General features: G+C 42.3%; 1 protein-coding gene across 1 annotated transcript in view; it reads left to right on the forward strand.

The window, feature by feature from the left end:
* LOC122804002 (protein mono-ADP-ribosyltransferase PARP14-like) overlaps positions 1-20,021 on the forward strand; it is a 1,683,704-nt gene that overhangs the window by 1,494,443 nt on the left and 169,240 nt on the right. The window contains exon 12 of the mRNA XM_044073683.1: positions 6,136-6,198. Within this exon, the coding sequence (XP_043929618.1) occupies positions 6,136-6,198 (63 nt within the window). The remainder of the gene's footprint in view (positions 1-6,135; positions 6,199-20,021) is intronic.

The following is a 20,021-nucleotide window of genomic DNA, read 5'->3' on the forward strand; positions in this document are numbered from 1 at the left end:
GGAAAATCTATTACTGTACAAACAACTCCGCAACCAAATAAAAAAAGTAAACAAAGAGAAACAATTGTATTATACACATATCTAACAAAAGCATAAAACAAACCCCAAAAAGTTCTGATTCTCCATCTCATTCCTACTTATCCCCGGGGCCAAAAAAGAACATTGCCCCAGCCTGGAACCTCCCCTCTACAAATAGTAACAGAATTCAACACTTGCTTTATTTATTTTGTAGCATCCCTAATCTCAAACTCTCATAGCCTTCACTCCACTTCCTCCACTCCTACTACTACCATCAATCCTACCGCCTCCTCACTTCCTGACACCCACGCTGAAAAGCACCCAAGTCCCCTTCCTAATCTTCCAACCAAATTTCTCTCTTCAGCCCATCCTTACTAGTTTTATAAAAGGAATATTGCAGACTTAAACCTTGCTCTGCCTCTGCTGATAATCTCCCACCAGAGAATCTTAAATTAGCTCCTAACTCTATTGCTTAACCCATTAGCATACTTATTAACAGATCTATCACTGAATCTAAAGTTCCCAGCATTTGAAAGATGTCACACATCTTTCCTATCCACAAAGGGACAAACTCTACTGAGCTGTCTAGCTTCCAACCTATAGCTATTCTATCCACCATATCCAAAATACTGGAAAAAAGCATTCATCAACAACTAATGCAACACCTACTACAACATAACATACTTCCCAACACCCAACATGGTTTCCGTCCAGGCTACAGTACCTCCACAGCCCTCTTATCATTCATTGACACCGTAAGTAGGGCTCAAGACTCTGGTAACTTTGTGTCATCTCTGTTCCTTGACTTATCCAAAGTTTTTGACGGGGTCTCACACAGCTTACTCTTATCCAGGCTCTCTAACCTAGGATTTACCCCTCTCACCTTACCTAGTTATTTAAACAATAGAAAACGGGCAGTAAAATGGCTAAATACCATCTCTCCCTTTCTTAATACCCACACTGGAGTTCCACAGGGTTCCATCCTTGGCCCCTTACTCTTTAACATCTTTACAAACAGCCTTTATACCTCCTCATCCCCAGGAACTGTAATACAATATGCTGATGATTCTGTTGTCATCTTCACCACTCCCACACTTCCTCAACCACACTCCATCACACAACATGCCTTTACCTCCATGGAATCCTAGCTTACTAACTCTCCGCTGTTTTGTAACCCTCCAAAAAACAAGCTCCTTCTCTTTATGCCTAGAAATCACTCCATTGACAACAACCAGTTTCATATACACTCAGCAGACAACACAATCATTGAAATAGTCCCTCATACTAAATTACTAGACATCTTTATTGACAATCAACTCAAATTTGGTCTACACATCCAAAATAACATTAAGAAAACACATCAGAAACTAGGCCTTCTCTATAGGAACAAACAATTTTGGACATATCTGCTAAAGTCACTCTCACCAAAACCTTCCTTATACCTTCTCTACTATATGCTGCCACAATTCTCACAAGTCTGCCGTGCACCATCAGATCTAAAGTAGAATGCTGCTATAACAAAATACCCAAGCTTCCCACTAATTCGAAGACCAGTGTATGTCACTGTACTGCGTTACATATGCTTCAGTGGCTTTGAAGTCCCTCACCACCTGTACTATATCCAACTCAACCTACACAGCATCATTCACAAACCCTTAGCTTGCTCAGCCCTTACCAATATACTGAACGCTTACACCCCTAGCAAATCCCTAAGGTCTAATCACAAACAGCTCCTCGCTATTTTCAATCCTTCTAAAGTACCAAGACAAAGTCTTTACTGTCATTTTGTAACTAAAGTTTGAAACTCTCTCCCTTTAACCACAATGGTAATTACTAACCTAGGAGCCTTTAAATCCTCCCCAAAACAACATCTAAATAATACTTGGCAATGTGCCTGCTCTACTCCTGGTTAACTCTACATTTCCACCCCTTCCTGAGCTTTCTTCTGACTTTCTTATCCTTTATACCTCTTGGCTCTGAAAACTACAACTGTCATACCCTTATTTTCTACTGTTGACGTCTCCAATTTTCAACCTTTCTCTTCTTTCTCTTTTTCTTTAGGAAGAATGAAACAGTAAGTTTTATCACCTTTTGTAGAAATGCAAAATACTTATCCACTTATGTTTTGAATATAAGATTGTATTGTATGTATAATCCTGGATACATTTGACTGTATTGTTATATGTTTTAAAGTTTGTGTGTTTTGATGTGTGTGTTTTTACCGGTTTTGTGGAACTATTATATAAATCAAAATTATAATATTACATGTGTACATAATTGTCTGTTACTGTGGAGCTTTTCTCCCCGGGCCTCCACTGAAAATGGGATCTGTTGACTCAGAAGCACTATCCCGATAAACAAATGTAAAATAAATAAATATAAAATGTCTTATAAGGCAGCTAAAAAGACTACCAAAGTATTCCATGAATGTAGCATCTCAGACTAAGGATAATTTTAAGTCCTTCTTTAGCTAAGTTACAAAACTAAGTAATAATTACCATCACTGATCAGAATGTGTCTATAACTGCGCATCCCATTCCAAATCCTAAAGATAATTGCCAATATACTACCAAACAAATTTACTGCAAATTTCTTCCCTGAAAATATCCCCATTCTAAACATCCCTGAATTATTCCCCCCACTGTCTCAAAGGATTATAGCCTTAAAGCACTGTCAAAGACCAAAAATCACCTCGTCAGTGGGTTTCGACAATGTACTGCATTGTCTAATAAAAAGTACCAAGCAAGCTTTTCCTGATCCACTCCTTAAGTTGTTCAACATAAGGTTTGACAAAGCATATGTTCCTGAGTCATGGCACATCGTGGTGATAATGCCCTTCCATAAGGATGGCCCCATGACTCACCAGCGAAACTACAGATTCATTAGTCTTAAATCTCTTCTGTATAGCCATAAATCACATAATCACTGACAACATAAACCAGGGCATTAAAATTTTGATCAGGCTCATCACATAATTTGTGAAGGGTAAGTCATGCCTGCTAAATCTTTTGTGTTTTTTTGAAAGAGTCACTGAGGTGGTTGACGGTGCTTACACTGCTCAGACTGCCTACTTGAATCTGGACAAAAGATTTGACGGTGTACCACATGATAGGATTGTTAGGTAAGCTAATGGACTTGAACATTTATCCATATGTTGTAAGATGGATTGCAAACAAATGCAAGGACAAAATCCATGTTGTCAGGCTCAGTGATACCTCTTCAGTTAGGGAAAAAGTGACAAGTTACTCTCCCCAGGGTTCCATACTAAGGTCCCTCCTATTTGGCATTTATTTCTGTGAACTAAACACTGACAACAAGGATCTCTGGTGACTAAATTTGCTGATGATTGTAAGCTGGGTGCAGCTTTTAAATCAACTAATGATAGTATAATACCCCGCAAATGGAACTAACACATGTTAACTTCTGGTGCACTGAAAAAGGGCTCAAATCTAATGTTTAGAAATGCAGTGTAATCTCCTTCAGAAAACAAGTTCCTGCCATCTACTGTATCAGTTAGATAGTATGACCAAGTCATGTGTGAAAGAATACTGGACACAGCCAGGCATGACTGTCGAAGAAGGTAGGAAAGTGGCATTAAATTGAAAGAGAGAGAGCAACAGTTGATGTGACACTCCATCCCCATATAAAAAAATGAGGAAAAAAGGGGTCGATGATGATACTGTATTAATAACCTCACACTCTCCAGAGAGTCTGTGATCAGGGACTTGAGCACCTAGGTCGATGGCTCCCTCTCCTCCGATCGCCATGTAGCAATTGTAGTTACTCACAAAGGGCATGTCATCTAAAACAGTGGAAGTTATCATTGTCTGTACTGTGTCCTAGTTAGACCCATTATAGAATACAATGTACCCTTTGGCGTACATCTCACTAGACACATAGAAAAACACAGAAAATGCAGACGTTCCTAACTAAAAGGATCTCAGACCTCAAAAATTGTAGATGTCAGAAAAGGCTGGAGTCACCATCTCTATACTCAATGTATTAATAGGCTTTTGAGTGAAGACTCAAATCCAGCTCCAGACAAGTAATAAGTGGAGTACCTCAGGTTCAGTCCTGGGACCTCTGTTGTTTGGCACCTACTTCTAAGGGACTCTGGCTAACAAAGTTCGCAGATGCCTGCAAACTGGGAGCCATTATTGAATCCCCAAATTATGTGGATACTCTACAAAAGGGCCTTACAGAAACAGATGCTTGTTGCCAGAGCCATGGGCTGAAGCTCAATGCCAAGAAATGTATAGTTATCCCCTTTGGGAAAAAACATGTACCTGTGAATTACCACATAGGTGGCAGTACACTAAACACCGAAAGTGTGATAAGAAACTTAGGAACACAGGTGGACAGTGGTCTCACCTTCAATAACCACATCGCCACAACAGTCAGGAAATCCTTCTATGTGGCACACCTCATCACTAAGGGCTTTTCATCCAGAAAAAAAGGAGGTCATTGTCCCATTGTACTCATCCCTCATTAGACCCATTATAGAATACAATGCCCCATTTGGTATGTACCTCTCAAAACATCTGCAACAACTGGAAAGGCCGCAGAAATCCCTCACTAAAAGAATCACAGGCCTAAAGCAGATGCCCCATGCTGACCGCCTTAAAAAACTCCAGCTATACTCTGTCGCATATCGTCTACTCTGAGGCGATCTCTGCTTAACATACAAGGCCATGTCAAACCCAGAGCTGTTGGACATGCTAGACTTAAAGAAATCCCAATCCCTCAGAGCCACACGATCCAGGGATCTAAACCTTGTCATCACAATAAACAAAACATGCTGGAGGGATAGGTTCTTGACCCAGAGACTCCCCAGACTCTGGAATAGACTGCCCATACATGTCAAGCAGAGCACCCCTTTGGCCATCTTCAAAAGGAACCTTGATGATTGGATGGGAGAAAGGAAATTCACCCCGGGAATCATGTCAGTCACCCTGCTAGACAGGGGTCCAGGGAAGTAAATAGTGTGGGAAGAAATAGCCAGGGAATTGTTATGGTTAGGCTTGTATAGGCCTTAGGGCTGATAGCCTAGTACCAACCTATGAACCAATGACCTGTTCCTTATTTTCTGTGCCCTCAAGGACGCTGTTATCTGAGCTCTTTTTCTGTATATCAGATAGTGTAGCCAACACTAGAACAAGAGATCTCAGTTTACACCTGGTTGTAAAATTAAATGGAAAGATGGGTTCATTATATCAGCACCTTTCCTTGCTGTGGAATTGAACCTCCCCAGTCCCCCTGTGCATGTCAAGCATTGTAACTCTGTGTCTGCTTACAAACATAAGTTAGACAAATGGATGTCTCCTAATATACAGTTTGGGACATACAGGCCTTGCCCTTCTTGAAAAAAGGTTGGTAAAGCCCGAGTGTGGTTATTGGCAATGCATGCGTGGCATCTGGTCAAATTGTGTCATATTTCATACGATCCCCATGATGAATGTCAACCTTATATGATGGTGCATAGGTGATGTAACAGCCATGAAGGCTGAAGGATGAATATTTTGTTATGTTGTAAAGAACTGACTACTATTCATTCCATAACTGATAATCTGCTGCAAGAATACTCACATACCGTAAATTCCTTTTGTCTACATCTTTGCAGTCTTCAGTAATGAATTATGTCTTTGGGTGAAAACTGCATTTTGTAATCCAGGTTATCTGTCATTTAAGATTCTGTCTTGTGACATGACTGTGCATTCTCATTTCTGCAATCCAGGCATTGTATATGCTTACTTAATGTAAAATATTAATTCTTTCTTTACTTTCTTACTGCATAATTAGTAAGAGGCTCTGGTTGTAAGACCTGTGTACTTTAAACAGATAAGCCTGGCTGGCAGTAGCAGCAAGATTTATAGATAACAAACACATAGTCTGACAGGTTTAATCAATCAGCAGTAATGTAGACTTAATCTCAAATAGTTAAACTGTACTGTATAAAGTGGAATAATGGGAAATCTGTTGAGAATGAGTCATAATGATGCAAATTTCCCTTTACTGGGGATCTCTTCAGAAAACCAACTATAAGAGTGCATATTCTCCTTTGTGACAAGTAATGTATTCAACCTGTTCTTAACTGTTGATTTATGTTTTTGCCAACAGGTGTTTCCAAAGCAGTTTTAGATGCGGCTGGCCAAGCTGTTGAAGTAGAATGTGCGCAGAAAGGTATGTACTGTCTGCATCTCCCACTTTAATACAACGCTTGAAGACTGTTCATAAATGGTAAAATTTTGTTTTAGTGTTAGTACACTAAACACATTTAGGGAAAAAATAGGCATCTGCTCATACTAATTGATAAATGCAATTTTTTCACGTTATATTATGAGTGTTGGTAACAAAGACTTATCAGGAAACTTTCCAAGGTAATATTCATAATTTAAAAAACTTTTAATGTAAACCAGGGGTGTTAAAACTCACCAAGGGGGAAGCAAGGAGGGAACTGTTTTCAATATCAGCTGTAGGTATGAAGCAGGTGCAATGACTGTTCTTCTCAGCTGGAATTGCCTTTTTCCCTTGGTTGTCAGGTTTACACTTTGTGAACTTCACTTTTACTGACCAATATCTTTTTTTGTTTTACATTTAATAGGTTAACAGGTTATTGGATTTATAGTTTACCATTATGCATAACTTATGTTTGTTATTTATGAGACAATGCAGTCAGGGCAGAAACCAACTGTGCTGTTTTTACCTCGGAACTGGAATAATACTACTCTAGAAGACTTCCAGAAGTAAAAGCCATCAGGATAGTCTCATACTGTTAGCTGAAAGGGTTGACTGAGGCTTACAGGTAATAGGCTGTCTTTTTATAGTTTCTAAAAAGAACTGTCAAATCCTGTACAAGACTTTGTGAGTCATTATTTTTTGGGGGTGATTTGGAGGGTGGTGTTCAGTGCTGTGCAGCTGGCAGAGAAAGAAAGGCGAGGGTGACTGATGGATTCTGGGTATGTAGTGCACAGCCTTTAAGTTTGCTGCTAGCATTACAGAAAAGTCAGAAGAAAAAATTGTGCACTCAGTCAATGGATAGGTTTGCTGGGGCCTTGGCAATGTGTTCCAAAAATAGTTGGGGTACTAGCAAGTCTTGTACAGGTCTCTGAGGGAATATATGTTCATAAGTTCATAGGTTAATGTTAGGCTATTGATCCAGTGTACCATTTATAGCCTAACCACAACACCCCAAATCTTAAGTACCCACTAGCATGAATAATTAATACCTGCTTTCAACATCTTTCATTGAGGACTTTGAGGTGCCTGACCCAGGTATATTTATAATTTCCCATCCATTCATCCAGATTTTACTTAGAGAGTCATGGAGTTACTTTGTTTTATGTCCAAGGTAAGTCTGTTCCATAAGAGAGAGATTAATTAGGAAAGAGGTTTATGTCACTAGTAGATCCTATTTATGTTTTGGTGGCAGCTTAGATCTCTTGAGGAGGTGTTTAAGGTATTGTTTGTTTTGTGGATGTTTAGGAAGTCACATGTGCTGGAATCTTAGGGGCTCTAGAGGCTAGACAGCAGTACTCTGTCAAGGGACTGTAGGAAACAGAAAATAGAGACAGTACGTTTGGGCATCCGTGTAAGACAAAGAAGACATGGCCTTAGTTGCCTTAGTTTAGAAGTGCTGTGGTCTCTCAGTCGTATAATTTTGTCAAATCCATTCCAAACGAGAGAATTATGCTTTATTATGGGTCTAGTGAGGGAGGAGTAGAGAAGGATGATAACTTCCTTAGATCTAGAAGATATACACTTGGTGATCATTTTGGCTTTATAAAAGTTTTTCCTGACAACAGTGGATACATGGCAATCAAAGGATAGATGTGTTTCACTGTTGCAGTCATTACATTTGGATTATCTGCTTGCAGGTAGCCCTCAGTCGGCCTGATTAACAAAGTCTTGGGTCCTGCGTCGGTTGCTGTCCCTTCTTCCGTGACGTCAGGTCGTCAGGGGTATAAAACATGCAGCCGACATCATTACATCAGTCTTTTTTGCCATTTGGTGCCCGAAGCAGAAGCAGTTTGCAAGTGCCGGTCGGCCGACTCCTGAAATTTTTGTTTTCGAGTTTCAGAACCAAAGTCTTCAACTAAAAGCTTAGTACCCCGTTGGGGAAACTTTTTCTTGCTCTTAACCGATGTCAGTAAAAGTAAATAATTGCATTACTTGTGGAAAGCAAATACCTCATAAAGATTTTCATTCGTACTGTATTCCTTGCCTAGGCCCTGACCATGACGTACCTCGCTGTCGGTTTTGTGCCTTATTTAAACCACGAACTATCCGTTGTCGGCATATTTATGCTTCTAAATATTTTGGTGCTCGGTTCAATTATCCTGATATGTCTTTATTCAGCAATTCGACTACCGACAGTCTGAAAAAACGCAAAGATAAAGACAGAGACAGGCAGTCTAGGTCCAAAGCTGCAGACGACGCTTCTCCTAAGCCAGTCGCCAGTTTGCCGGTACTCAGTGAGGCCCTTTCGCAGCCCCTGATACCCACTATGTCTGATTCGCAGGCCTCTACTGAGACCCATTCGGAGTCTGGTATGCCGCGAGATGCTTCAACTATGGAACCTGTGGGTGTCTCTACCTTGGATGGGTCCGTAGCCACTGTGCAGGCACCGGCTTCTGAGGGTGTATTCAGGCCTACTTATTTGCGTATTAAATTGACTCCATTTTCTTCAAGGCCTAAATTTCGAACCATGCCTAAAAAACTGATGCCCAGACTGCATGGTCAGGCCTCTATGCCTAAAAAAATAGATAATAAGAATGGCTGAAGACCTTATTAATTTAATCAGGGGAAGCCAGCCTTCCCCCTCTTAAGAGACCAAGGACTGAGTTTGTTTATGATACTTCCGACCAGGATTCTGAATTTTCTGTTTCCAGTGATGACCAGGATTTACCCTTATCTGCCTATGAGGATTCTGATGTTGAGGACTCCATTCCCTCTGCCCCCCCCCCCCCCCCCCCAGAGGATTTTTCTTTTGGTGAAACCTTGCATACTCTCAGGGAGCATTTTTGTTGGGAAAGTCAGAATTTCTCAGATTCTAAAAAGAGGCTTAGGGATTTCTTACTCCTGCCCCAGCACAGGCTTTTAGCCATACCTCCTGTACTAGACATTGTTGATGATGTATTTGCAGAATCTAGCTTGGCCCCTGACTCTTTACCTCCTGCTCTCAGGAAACCTGATAGATATTACAGGGTCCCTGGCTCTCACAAGTTCCTTTTTAAAAATCCTACTGTGGATCCTGAGACCATTTCACAGGGGCCCAAGGGCATTAAAGTTAATACTGCCAAAAATCCTACTCCCTCTGATAGAGACTCCAGGGCGCTGGATAGATGGGGTAAGAAGGTATACACTTCTGCAACTTTGGCAATTAGGGCCTTCAACTGCCAGTTTCATATGTTGAAGTATCAGCAGCATATTATTGGATTGCTTAAACAGAAAATGGTGTTGTTTTCTGATTGTGCTGAAAATAAGGATTTACAGGATTTATTGTATTCAGCTGAACAGGTTGGAAAATGTACTTTGCAATGTGGTTTTGACTCTCTAGAGGCATCTTGCAAGGCTGCTCTAACTGGGTTTGTACTTAGAAGGCATGCTTGGCTTAAGGAGCAGTCCCTACCAGATCATGTTAAAGCAAAATTACTGGATGCTCCTCTAAACCAGGACCACCTGTTTGGCAACAAGGCAGAAGGAAGTCCTTAAAAAGATGGAAGAAAAAGCTAAATCTATGCAAACTGTTAAAGATTTTTTACAAGTACAACCTCCAAAGGCATTGGCCTTCCAAGAATTGGTCCTTTCCTGCCTCTGCCAGACCTTCTCAGTCCAAACCCAGACTCAGCAGAGCTCCCAGGCTGCAGTCCCAGGGTACGCACAGGACAAAGCATTGGGGGGGGCCTCCACTTCCAAATCTGGGAGTAATAAGACCCCCCCCCCATGGTAAACTGTCTCAATGACTTCCTTTTGAATTTTCCAAGCACTTATCAACTGACTGCCCCTTTGGGGGGAAAGATTGCTCTTCAAGCAAAGAACTGGGAACTCAATATCCAGGACAAATGGGTTTTAAATATAGTATCCCAGGAGTACAGATTTCACTTCCACACGTTTCCAACACCAAGCGGGTGGCCAGACCTACCCAAAAACAAGTACTTTCTCTCTTAAGCATGGGGGTTATTCAGTTGGTACCAGAAGAGGAAAAGGGACAAGGTTTGTACTCGAGACTTTTCCTAGTACCCAAAAAAGACAATTCATGGCGTCCTATCCTGGACCTGTCTACTATAAACACCTTTTTGAGGATTCCAAAATTCAAGATGCTGACTCTTCACCAGTTGCTTCCTATACTAGGCAAAGATGCCTAGTTGGCAACACTAGATTTAAAAGAAGCTTACCTGCACATCCCAATCAGGGAATCTTGCAGAAGATACCTACGCTTCAAAGCAGGCTACACGCACTATCAGTTCTCTGCACTGCCCTTTGGCTTATCTACTGCACCCAGGGTATTCAGAAAGTGCCTAGCTCCAGTTATTGTATTTTGCAGGCAAAGAAATATCCAGATATACCCATATGTGGACGATTGTCTAAATAAGGCAGAAAGCCAGGACATACTTTTGAATCATCTGGCCTTTGTACAAAGGGTTCTAACTTGTCTGGGGTACACCATAAACGAAAAAAAATCACACCTGGTACCCTGTCAACAAATTATATTCCTGGGGGCAAGGTTGAATACAGCTTCCCAGATGGCTTTCCTCATGCCAGAGAAATAAATTCATTTGACAACCTACTTCAAACAAGTGGCCACAAAAACCCTGCTATCTGCAAGGCAAATACTGCAAGCCTTGGGGTTCATGGCCTCCTGCATTCTTCTAATTCCATATGCAAGACTGCATATGAGGAAACTACAGTGGTATCTGAAAAGCCTATGGTGTCAACATTCTCAGCATCTAGAAGCAATGATTCCTATCATACCTTGCCTATGCCTAGAGTTCCTTTTGTGGGCAGAGGCCTGCCACCAAAACAAGGGACTATCTTTCACACCACCCCCTGCCGCCCAAACCCTAACAACAGACACATCAAACTCTGCACGGGGGGGATCACCTGGCAGGGAAGTGCATTCAAGGCAAATGGAACCCAAGTCAAATGCACCTGCATATCAATCAAAAAGAAATGTTAGCTGTACAGAATGCTCTGACAGCCTTCAAGGACCACATTCTTCCAGGACAACTAATGGTTAAGACAGACAACACCACTGTTATGTGGTACATAAGCAAACAGGGAGGTACACATTCTTACCCCCCTCTGCAGACTAGCCATGGCATTGTGGAACACAGCCTTGAGCTAGCAGGTGCACCTACAAGCTCAATTCCTGCCAGGAAAATTAAATACACTGGCAGACGCACTAAGCAGAAACCTCATGGACCCACACGAGTGGAAGCTGGAACCACCCAATCCATCCTTCATGCCCAAGGTGGTACCCAGTGTGGCTCTTAATCAGTCCATTCATTTGCCAACCTTCTTTCCCAATCCACAGAACAAAGGGGAACGGATACTGCATTCCTTAGATGTGCACAGACAACTTAGATTCTACTTGGGTGGGACTAAACCTCAAAGGAAATCTGAACAACTGCTGGTGGCATTTGCTGCAGGGGCAGAGGGGGAGGCTATTTCAAAGCAAACCATTTCTAAATGGGTAGGCCATTGCATTCATTTCTGCTATAAGCACCATGGAAAACCTATCCCACAGGGGATCAGACCTCGCTCCACCAGGGCTGCATCTACCTCTACAGCCTTTCTCAGAGGCGTCCCTACCAGGGACATCCTAGAAGCTGCTACCTGGAGTTCTGTACATACTTTCACCAAGCATTATCATTTGCCATTTTTCTCTAAATCCAGAGCTGGCTTTGCCACTGCAGTCTTACAGGGCCTTATAGTAGGTCCTAATGCTATCTAAATTTCTCCTCCCAACCATAGCTTTGGGAATCTACCCAAATGTAATGACTGCAACAGTGAAACATGAAGAACATAGTACAGTTGTGTACACTTACCATAAATGTAGATGTTCGAGTGTATTCACTGTTGCAGTCCTGGTTACCCTCCCTCCAGCCTCCTAACTTCTTTTGGCTATACCTCTACTTTCCTTTACTATGCTTAAAAGCTTTTTGGTATATTTGCTTTTTTGTTGGAGGTATATCATTGTATTTTTATATTTAATTGCTCCCCATTGGGGAGGCACCTGACATCTGGGGAAAGAAAAACTGATGTAATGGCATCGACTGCATGTTTTATACCCCTGACGACCTGACGTCATGGAAGAAGGGACAGCAACCGATGCAGGACCCAAGACTTTGTTAATCAGGCCGACTGAGGGCAACCTGTAAGCAGATAACCCAAATGTAATGACTGCAACAGTGAATACACTCAAACATCTACAGTATGCTAAGTGTACACAATTCTAATTTCATTGTCAATGAAAGTGCATAGCTACCTAATGACTTGGTCAATTTCCAGAAGGGGTGTCACCTATGTTGTCCATTCATGGGTGCCCTGGTTTGTCAAAGGGCATAGAGCTGCATTACTTGGTATTTAGTTTAAAGCTGTGGTTCACACACCACTCCACCAAGTGGTGTGTGGTTCACACACCACTTGTTGGAGTGTGTTAGGCCATCCTGGATAATCTGGAAGTTGCACAGGGAGCTTGACAGCTCTGAGTTTACAATTATCTGCAGACTTGGTCACCCACAGGCCCTTGACTTCAGCATTGATATTGAAGAAGTAAGTACCAAATAGTTGTGGTCCTAGGACCGGTCATTGAATGACACCAGTAGTTACTACTTTTTTCAGAACATAGCTACAACACTAATAAATTGGGTTCTTTCAGTAACAGGTTAGCTAAATTTAGTTTAGCTAGCCTTTTGATTCTGTCGGAGTATGGTATGGTATCAAGGAACTTAGTCAGGTCCTGATACACAGTGTGAAACAATTTCCCTGTGTCTAATGCATCAATGACTTGTTGAAAGAAGTCCAGCAGGTTCAGGAGGCAGGATCTGCATTTAACAAACCCAAACTGGCTTGGATTTTGAACTTGTAGTCTGAGTATATCCCAGTTAATAAGTTCCATAATGATGCATTTCATTGTTTCACAAATACTGCTGGTGAGGCTAATATGTCTGTAGTTTCCAGGATCAGTAGTGGGTAACGCCTTGTGGAATGGGATGACTGCAGCATTTCTCCACACCTCTTGTATGAATCCTGTAGAGCGACTGAGATTGAGTGGACTTAGTAGTTAGCCTACAAGACAGTGTCTGGTGTTGACAAGATGGCAGCCTGGCACATTATCAGGAACCATGGAGTTTTTGGCCTTGGAGAGAACACTCAAGACTTTCTCAGAAAGGATCAGAAGGGTGATATAGGTATGCTAACATGTTGGTAAACATTAGGTGGAGAGGCAGGGAGAAAAAATTTGAGCTGAGTTTGCATGCTAATATGTTGTCTATAACCTCAGGGGATGAGTATGTGTTGTCATGTATTGGCTGTGTGGATTGCTGGTCATTACATCTAAGGTTTCTTACATAACTAAAAAAGGCTTTGTGTTTCTCCTTACCATAGGTGGCAGTTTTCAATTCATACTTGATTTTGGATTATTTGATTTTGCTTCTGAGTTATTTGTTGAGCTTTCTGAGTTATCCTGTTAATAACTGAGTATAGGTTCATAGGATGATACTAGGCTGTTGGCCTGGAGGCCTTTATAAGCCTAGCCTAGAATTTTGCCTATGTTCCCACAAAGTCAGCACCCATTTCCCCTGTCCAGCAGGGACACAGGTGGGATCCCAGGGGTGTATTTTCTGTTTCCCATTCAGTCGTCCAGGTTCCTCTTAAAGAGGGCTAGAGAGGTACTCTCCTTAACATGGAGAGGGAGTCTGTTCCACAGATGAGGGGGTCTCTGGGACACAAATCTATCCTGCCAACAAGTTCTATTGATGTCACAGACCAGGTTTAGCCCTTGCAAGCAGGTTCCCCGAGTGGATTTGGACTTATGAGTATGCAGCAACTCCATCAAGGCTGGGTCTGATATGGCCTTGTATGCCAGACACAGGTCACCTCTGAGCAGTCTGTACGAGACTGAGTAGATGGGCAGTGATTTTAGTCTATCTGTATAGGACAGGTGTTTGAGACCCTGGATTTTCCTGGTCAGGAACCTCTGTGGTCTCTCCAGCTGCTGCATGTGCTTGGCAAGGTACTCGATAATGGGTCTGATAAGGGAGAAGTACAGGGATGTTATCACTTCCTTGTTCCTGGATGAAATACCCTTGCTTATGAGGTGGGCCATGTAGAAAGCCTTCTGTACAACAGAGGCAACGTGGTGGTCAAAAGTCAAGTTGCTATCAGTCTGAGTGCCCAAGTCCCTCCCGACTGCTTGCATGCTTAGTACATTGTTATTAATGTGATAATTAGCGGGGATGCCATTTCCCCCAAAGGGAATAATGATGCATTTCTTGGCATTCAGTTTGAGGTCATGCTTCTGGCACCAGTCATTAGTTTGGGTAAGGCCCTCTTCGAGGATGTTCACATCATTAGGGGAAGCACCCAGCTTGCAGTCATCTGCAAACTTGGTCAGCCACAGACCACTGGTTTTGGCTTACACCTCAGAAAAGTATATCCCAAACAGTAGAAGCCCCAAGACTGATCTTTGGTGTACACCACTCATTATGGGTCTACTACTAGAGGTGGCTTCCCCTGTTTTGACTATATGGGTTTTATCAGTGAGCCAGTTAGCTACCCATCTGGTAACATACAGGTTGATGCATAGCTAGGAGAGTTTATCTATTATGGCTGAGTGGGGAATAGTGTCAAAAGCTTTGGCTCCTTCAAGGTAGGTGGTGTGCACCGTCTTCCCCTCGTCCATGGTGACTGTTTCAAAGAAGTTGTCCAAGTTTAATAGGCATGATCTCCCTTTGACAAAACCAAACTGTGTGGGGTCAAGTGTTTGGAGGTTGCCAGTGTCCTTGTTTAGAAGGTCCATGATAATGCGTTCCATGGCCTTGCAAATCAGGCTAGTTAGGCTGATGGGCTTATAATTGCCTGGATCAGTGGATGCTCCACCTTTGTGTAGAGGGATGACAGTGGCTGTCCTGCATTTGTCTGGATACGAAGCCAGTGCTCAGACTTTGGTTGAGCAGGGTGCCTAATGGAGCTGAGAGCTCATGCCTGAGTTCATGTAGGATGCAGCCAGGGATGTTGTCAGGTCCCATGGAGACTGTAGTTTTTGCCTTTGAGAGGGCATTAAAGACCTGCTCCCTGGTGATGAGGGAAGGGGGCAAGTGCTGGAGATGTCCTGGTTTACTGATGGGGGGATGGGAGAGTGAAGTTTTCACTGAACCTGTCTGCGAGCAGGTTGGCTATATCTACAGTGTTTGTGTATGTGGTGTTCTTGACCACCAGTTTAGAGCAGATTTGGGTGTTACCTTTGAGATTGCGGATGTATGTGAAGAAGCCATTGTGATTGTCCTTAGTGGATGTGGCCAATTTGGACTCAAAGTTAGCTTTAGAGGATTTCACCAGTGACTTTATTTGCTTACTCAGACAAAGGAGATATTGCTTCCAACTCAGCACCTACTCCTTCTTTTTCCTGGACAGCAATTTTTTCCTTTTATTATAGAGTTTGTTTATTGCTGCTGTCCACCAGGCAGGTTTGCTCTTCCTTGAGGAAGATGATTTGGCCCTGTCAAGTATTGCAGAGTTCATACAGCTTTTTGGTGTAGGCTTGGACATTAGTGCTAGTTTCAACTGAAGGGTTGGTGGCTGTGAAGCTGCTTATACCTGCTCTCAGGAGATTGTCAGCTTTGGAAAAGTTGTTTTTGTTTGACTCTGACAAGGGAGGGGGGGTCAGGGGAGATGGTGATTTTAAAAGTGATTGCTCTATAGTCAGATCTTACCAAGGAGGAAGACACTGTAGGGGTGCTACAGTGGCTACTCATTCTGGTTAGTACCAGGTCCAGGATATTTTCACCTCTTGTGGGGGTGTCGACCAGCAGATCCAATGCATTGGCATTGACAAAGTCAAGGAATCTCTGGGCATTCATGTTTGGGTTAGAAGACGTCTTCCACTCTATAGTTGGGTAGTTAAAGTCACCCAGGATCAAGGTAGAGGGTTGAATCTTGATGGATTCAAGTAATTCCAGATAGGTGGAGTGGTTGTCCTGAGTCATGGTTGAGGGTCTGTAGCTAGCTATGATTTGAATAAGTGTTTTGTTAATAGTTAACTGCACTTGGAGTGTCTCCTGTGCATCATACTGTTTGACCAGCCTGGAGGTGTGTATGTCTTTAATAAATATTGAAACTCCACCTCCTTTGACTTTGTAATCCTCTGTTTGGGATCTGAAAGTATGGTAGGATGGGTAACATGGTAAGGCTGGGGTGCTCTCCTCACCTTTGAACCAGGTTTCAGTGACTGCACAAATGTCAGCATCCTCCAGGGTGAGGAATGCTTGCAATGAGTGCAGTTTCATGCTAAGACTCCTAGCATTTAGCAGCATGACCTTTACATTTTGTTTAGAAGAATTTTTCATGTTGGTAATTTTGTGCTCATGGCTTTGCCTAAAAAAGGCACTATGGGGGAGGCAAGAGCCTTTGCCAGAAGCCTGAAGCCCAGGGGTGACAGATGAAGGCCATCTCTGGCAAAGCATCGTGGTCTGTCAGTTATGTCCTCCCAGGCTGTCAGGTACTGGATCCCCTTGGAATGACACCAGAAATTAAGCCAGTTGTTAAAGTCAATCATTTTCTGTTTGTATTGAGGCATCATTCTAGGTGGTGGTAGGATGCTTCTTAAGGCTAGGGACATACCTGCCTAGGACACATATTCAGCAAGTTCAATCATGTCTCTCCATATAGTTCAAAGAGGTATGTCTCAAGTCATTCACACCAGCATAGACTATGACACTGTCATAACAGTACCTGTTGTTAAGAGACTTGAGTGTGTGTATGATATGGTGGATTCTAGAACCTGACAAGCAACTTGCCGTGACTTTCTCTTGTCTAGCCTGGTGAGGGGCACAGCTGTTGTCTCATGATAAGAGTCTGCTATGATTATTATGTTGAGTTTGTGGCTGGCCCTTAGAGGCTGTGAGACACAGACATGTGTACTGTTTGTGGTGCTTGGTGCTGTGGGTTGTGATGTGCTTGCGTTTTTGCTTTGGAGGTCTCTTTTATTTAGATGTGTTTTGTATGGTATGTATTAAGCCTGTTCTTAAAGGCTAGAAGTTTCTTCCTTTTATTGTCTAGCTTGTTTGCACAGGGGTTCCAACATAGGGGTTTATTACTGAATTTGGCATTGTATATTTGTCTTACGGTGACCAGTACCTCAGTGCATGTTTTGAGGTGGGCATAGAAATTATCCATAAATGTGACATGGGTTCATCGAGGTGAAGATGCTTAATTTACATCAGGTGATCAGTTAACTAGAGTAGGTTTGGGGTTTGCTTTAAAGTAGTTTCTAAAGATATCAACGTTTTGTGGTAATTCATATTTCACCCTCATAGAGAATGTTAGATTTGACCAGTGGTGTGGTAGCTGTAGGTGCTAAACATTGAGGTGGGGTTATATTGGTAAAAACAAGGCCCAAAATTTTGAACTCCTAGTTGGGATTATAACAATCTAGCATTAATGAGGTCCAGGTGAATTTGTTTCTGAATTTTAGGTGATAATGGAAGAAGTTGTCTAGTTTTGTATAATTTACTGTTTCTTATAACTGCATTTTCTAAAACCATTATTGGTGACACATAAATTTAGGGTCTAGTAGGTGTAGTCCATGTTAATGAATTTAGGTTGTGGTAGGTCTAGTCCATGTTAAACTTGGACAGTTACTATAAAATTTTGATCTTTCAATGGGAGTCGTCCTAAATGGGTCTTTGGGAATATCTTTTCTTCATTCCTTTCTAGTTCAGCTGTTTTTCTGAAACTGCCATGTTTAAGGATGCTCATTACCTTCACCAGTGCAAAGTGTGGCATTTGCATACCACACTAGGAGAGCATGCCTGCCCTCCGAGCCAGCCAGTTCTTTTCTGATATTTGCAGAGTTTAAATACCAGTCCTGAGATGTGTAGTGGAAAAGTTCCCACTTTCAATGTCTGAAGCAATGAAAACTTGTCTATCCAAGTGTTTTTGTAGCTGTTAAATAATGAAAGATCTGCACCAGCCTTGTCACTACTGCTTGGGAAGTGGCATGACATGAGGGACTGATATAAGTGCCAAAACTTTAACCTGGACACCCCAAAGAGGAAGGGAGGAGAAGATTTTGGCCTGCCTCTTTCCTTGGAGTATGGTGATGGCACTTGCCATGGGATCAGTGATAGAGTACCAGGTGCACTCCAGATCTTTGCCTAAGTACTCTCAAAGGACTAAATAATTGGAAGAAAGACATCATCAGTTACAATCTCCTGAAAGAATGTACATCCCTGAAATGCCCCCCACAGTCCCATGTGTGGTGCATATTGAATAGCAGGGATTTGAGTTTCCATCCAGTCTTCCTTTTGGCAGACATCAGGGAGCCTCCATTCATCTGCAGACATTGCTTGCAAACCATCTTCTTCTGGGAGATGCTCCCTAGAGCCCCCTCAAAGGAGCATAGTATTTCCACTCAGGACTGAGAGGCCTTCTACAGATCTATCGGGGCTTGACGACATCTGTAAGGATGGTCCACTAAGTCCTCATGTACCATGGTCTGTCATTGAATTTATGTACTTCAGGCATCCTTAGAAAATCTGGTCTGATAAATGTATACACTAACCCAGGTAATGTTTAGGTAACTGCAGTGCTGTGCAGTGCAGTAGGTAGGCTTGTCCCCAAATGCTGGTACCCTGTCACTCTGCACTTTCTGCACTTTTTAACTTCATTCACTTTCCCCTTATATGAAGAAACCCAGTATGAATCTAAGGTAAGCCACTCTCTCCTGTATTCATGATAGGAGGCAGAAGACTTAGAAATAATAATCTCAGAAATGGCTAGAGATAATGAGACATCTCTTCCTGATCATCCTAACTGACTGACTGTCCTTTGAAGATGCCTTAAGGCTTATGAAGTGGTAGGTCCCCCCCACAGAAATGCCTGAATAAGAATCTCAGAAAGAATAGGAAGATCCTTGTGTCAGCCCTGTTGAGCTCATTATCAAGGGTGATATTTTTGCATCCAGGGAATGCTAGGATACTGTTACCTCAGCTGTCTGATGCTTTCTGCAGACCTGTGGCTGAGTATCCTGACCAGGCATCCTAAAATACAGTTCTGTGTGATGTGTTCATTCCAGGACAGGTCACAGATGCCACAACATCTTGCTGCTTTGCTGCTCAACAAAGAGTCAAAAGCTTTGTACAGGGTGGGCAAGAGGGCATTTTGTTCTGCCACATTAGGTTTTTAACTTCCTCAGGAATCTGTGTCATCTTTTCAGACTTCAATTATCCTTAGTGATCCAAGAGCTGGAAAAGCTTTATTAACTCTGAGTCTGTGGTTACAGAGAGGCTACTAAGACTTCATATGAAATTTCCACAGTTCTTGTGATCTTTCTGTAATTTTGACTATTATAACACTATAGCTAGGATGTCAGACTTAGGCATGTGCCTTTGCAGAATGTCATGTCTGAGACTGTCTTTGCTCAAGGAATATGTCATGCAAGCCCACACTGATACTCACTTTTAGAGGCATGACTATATTTTTAGTCTTTCTCAGGGGTTTGGTTCATAGGTTCATAGGTAAGTACTAGGCTATTGGCCCTAGGGCCTATATACACCTAGCCAAATGGTACCCTGGCTTTTGCCACCCAAGAAAATTATTTTCCTGTGCCCCTGTCAAGCAGGGCCACAGAAGTGATCCCCGGGGTGAATTTCCTATCTCTCATCCAATCATCAAGATTTTTCTTGAAGAGTGCTAATGAGGAGTTTTGTTTGATATAGATAGGTAGTTTGTTCCAAAGTATGGGAAGTCTCTGGGACAGGAATCTATCTCTCCAGCATGTT

This window comes from Protopterus annectens, chromosome 6.part0 (assembly GCF_019279795.1).
Source record: "Protopterus annectens isolate FY-2018-M chromosome 6.part0, PAN1.0, whole genome shotgun sequence".
Taxonomy (NCBI): Eukaryota; Metazoa; Chordata; order Ceratodontiformes; family Protopteridae; genus Protopterus; species Protopterus annectens.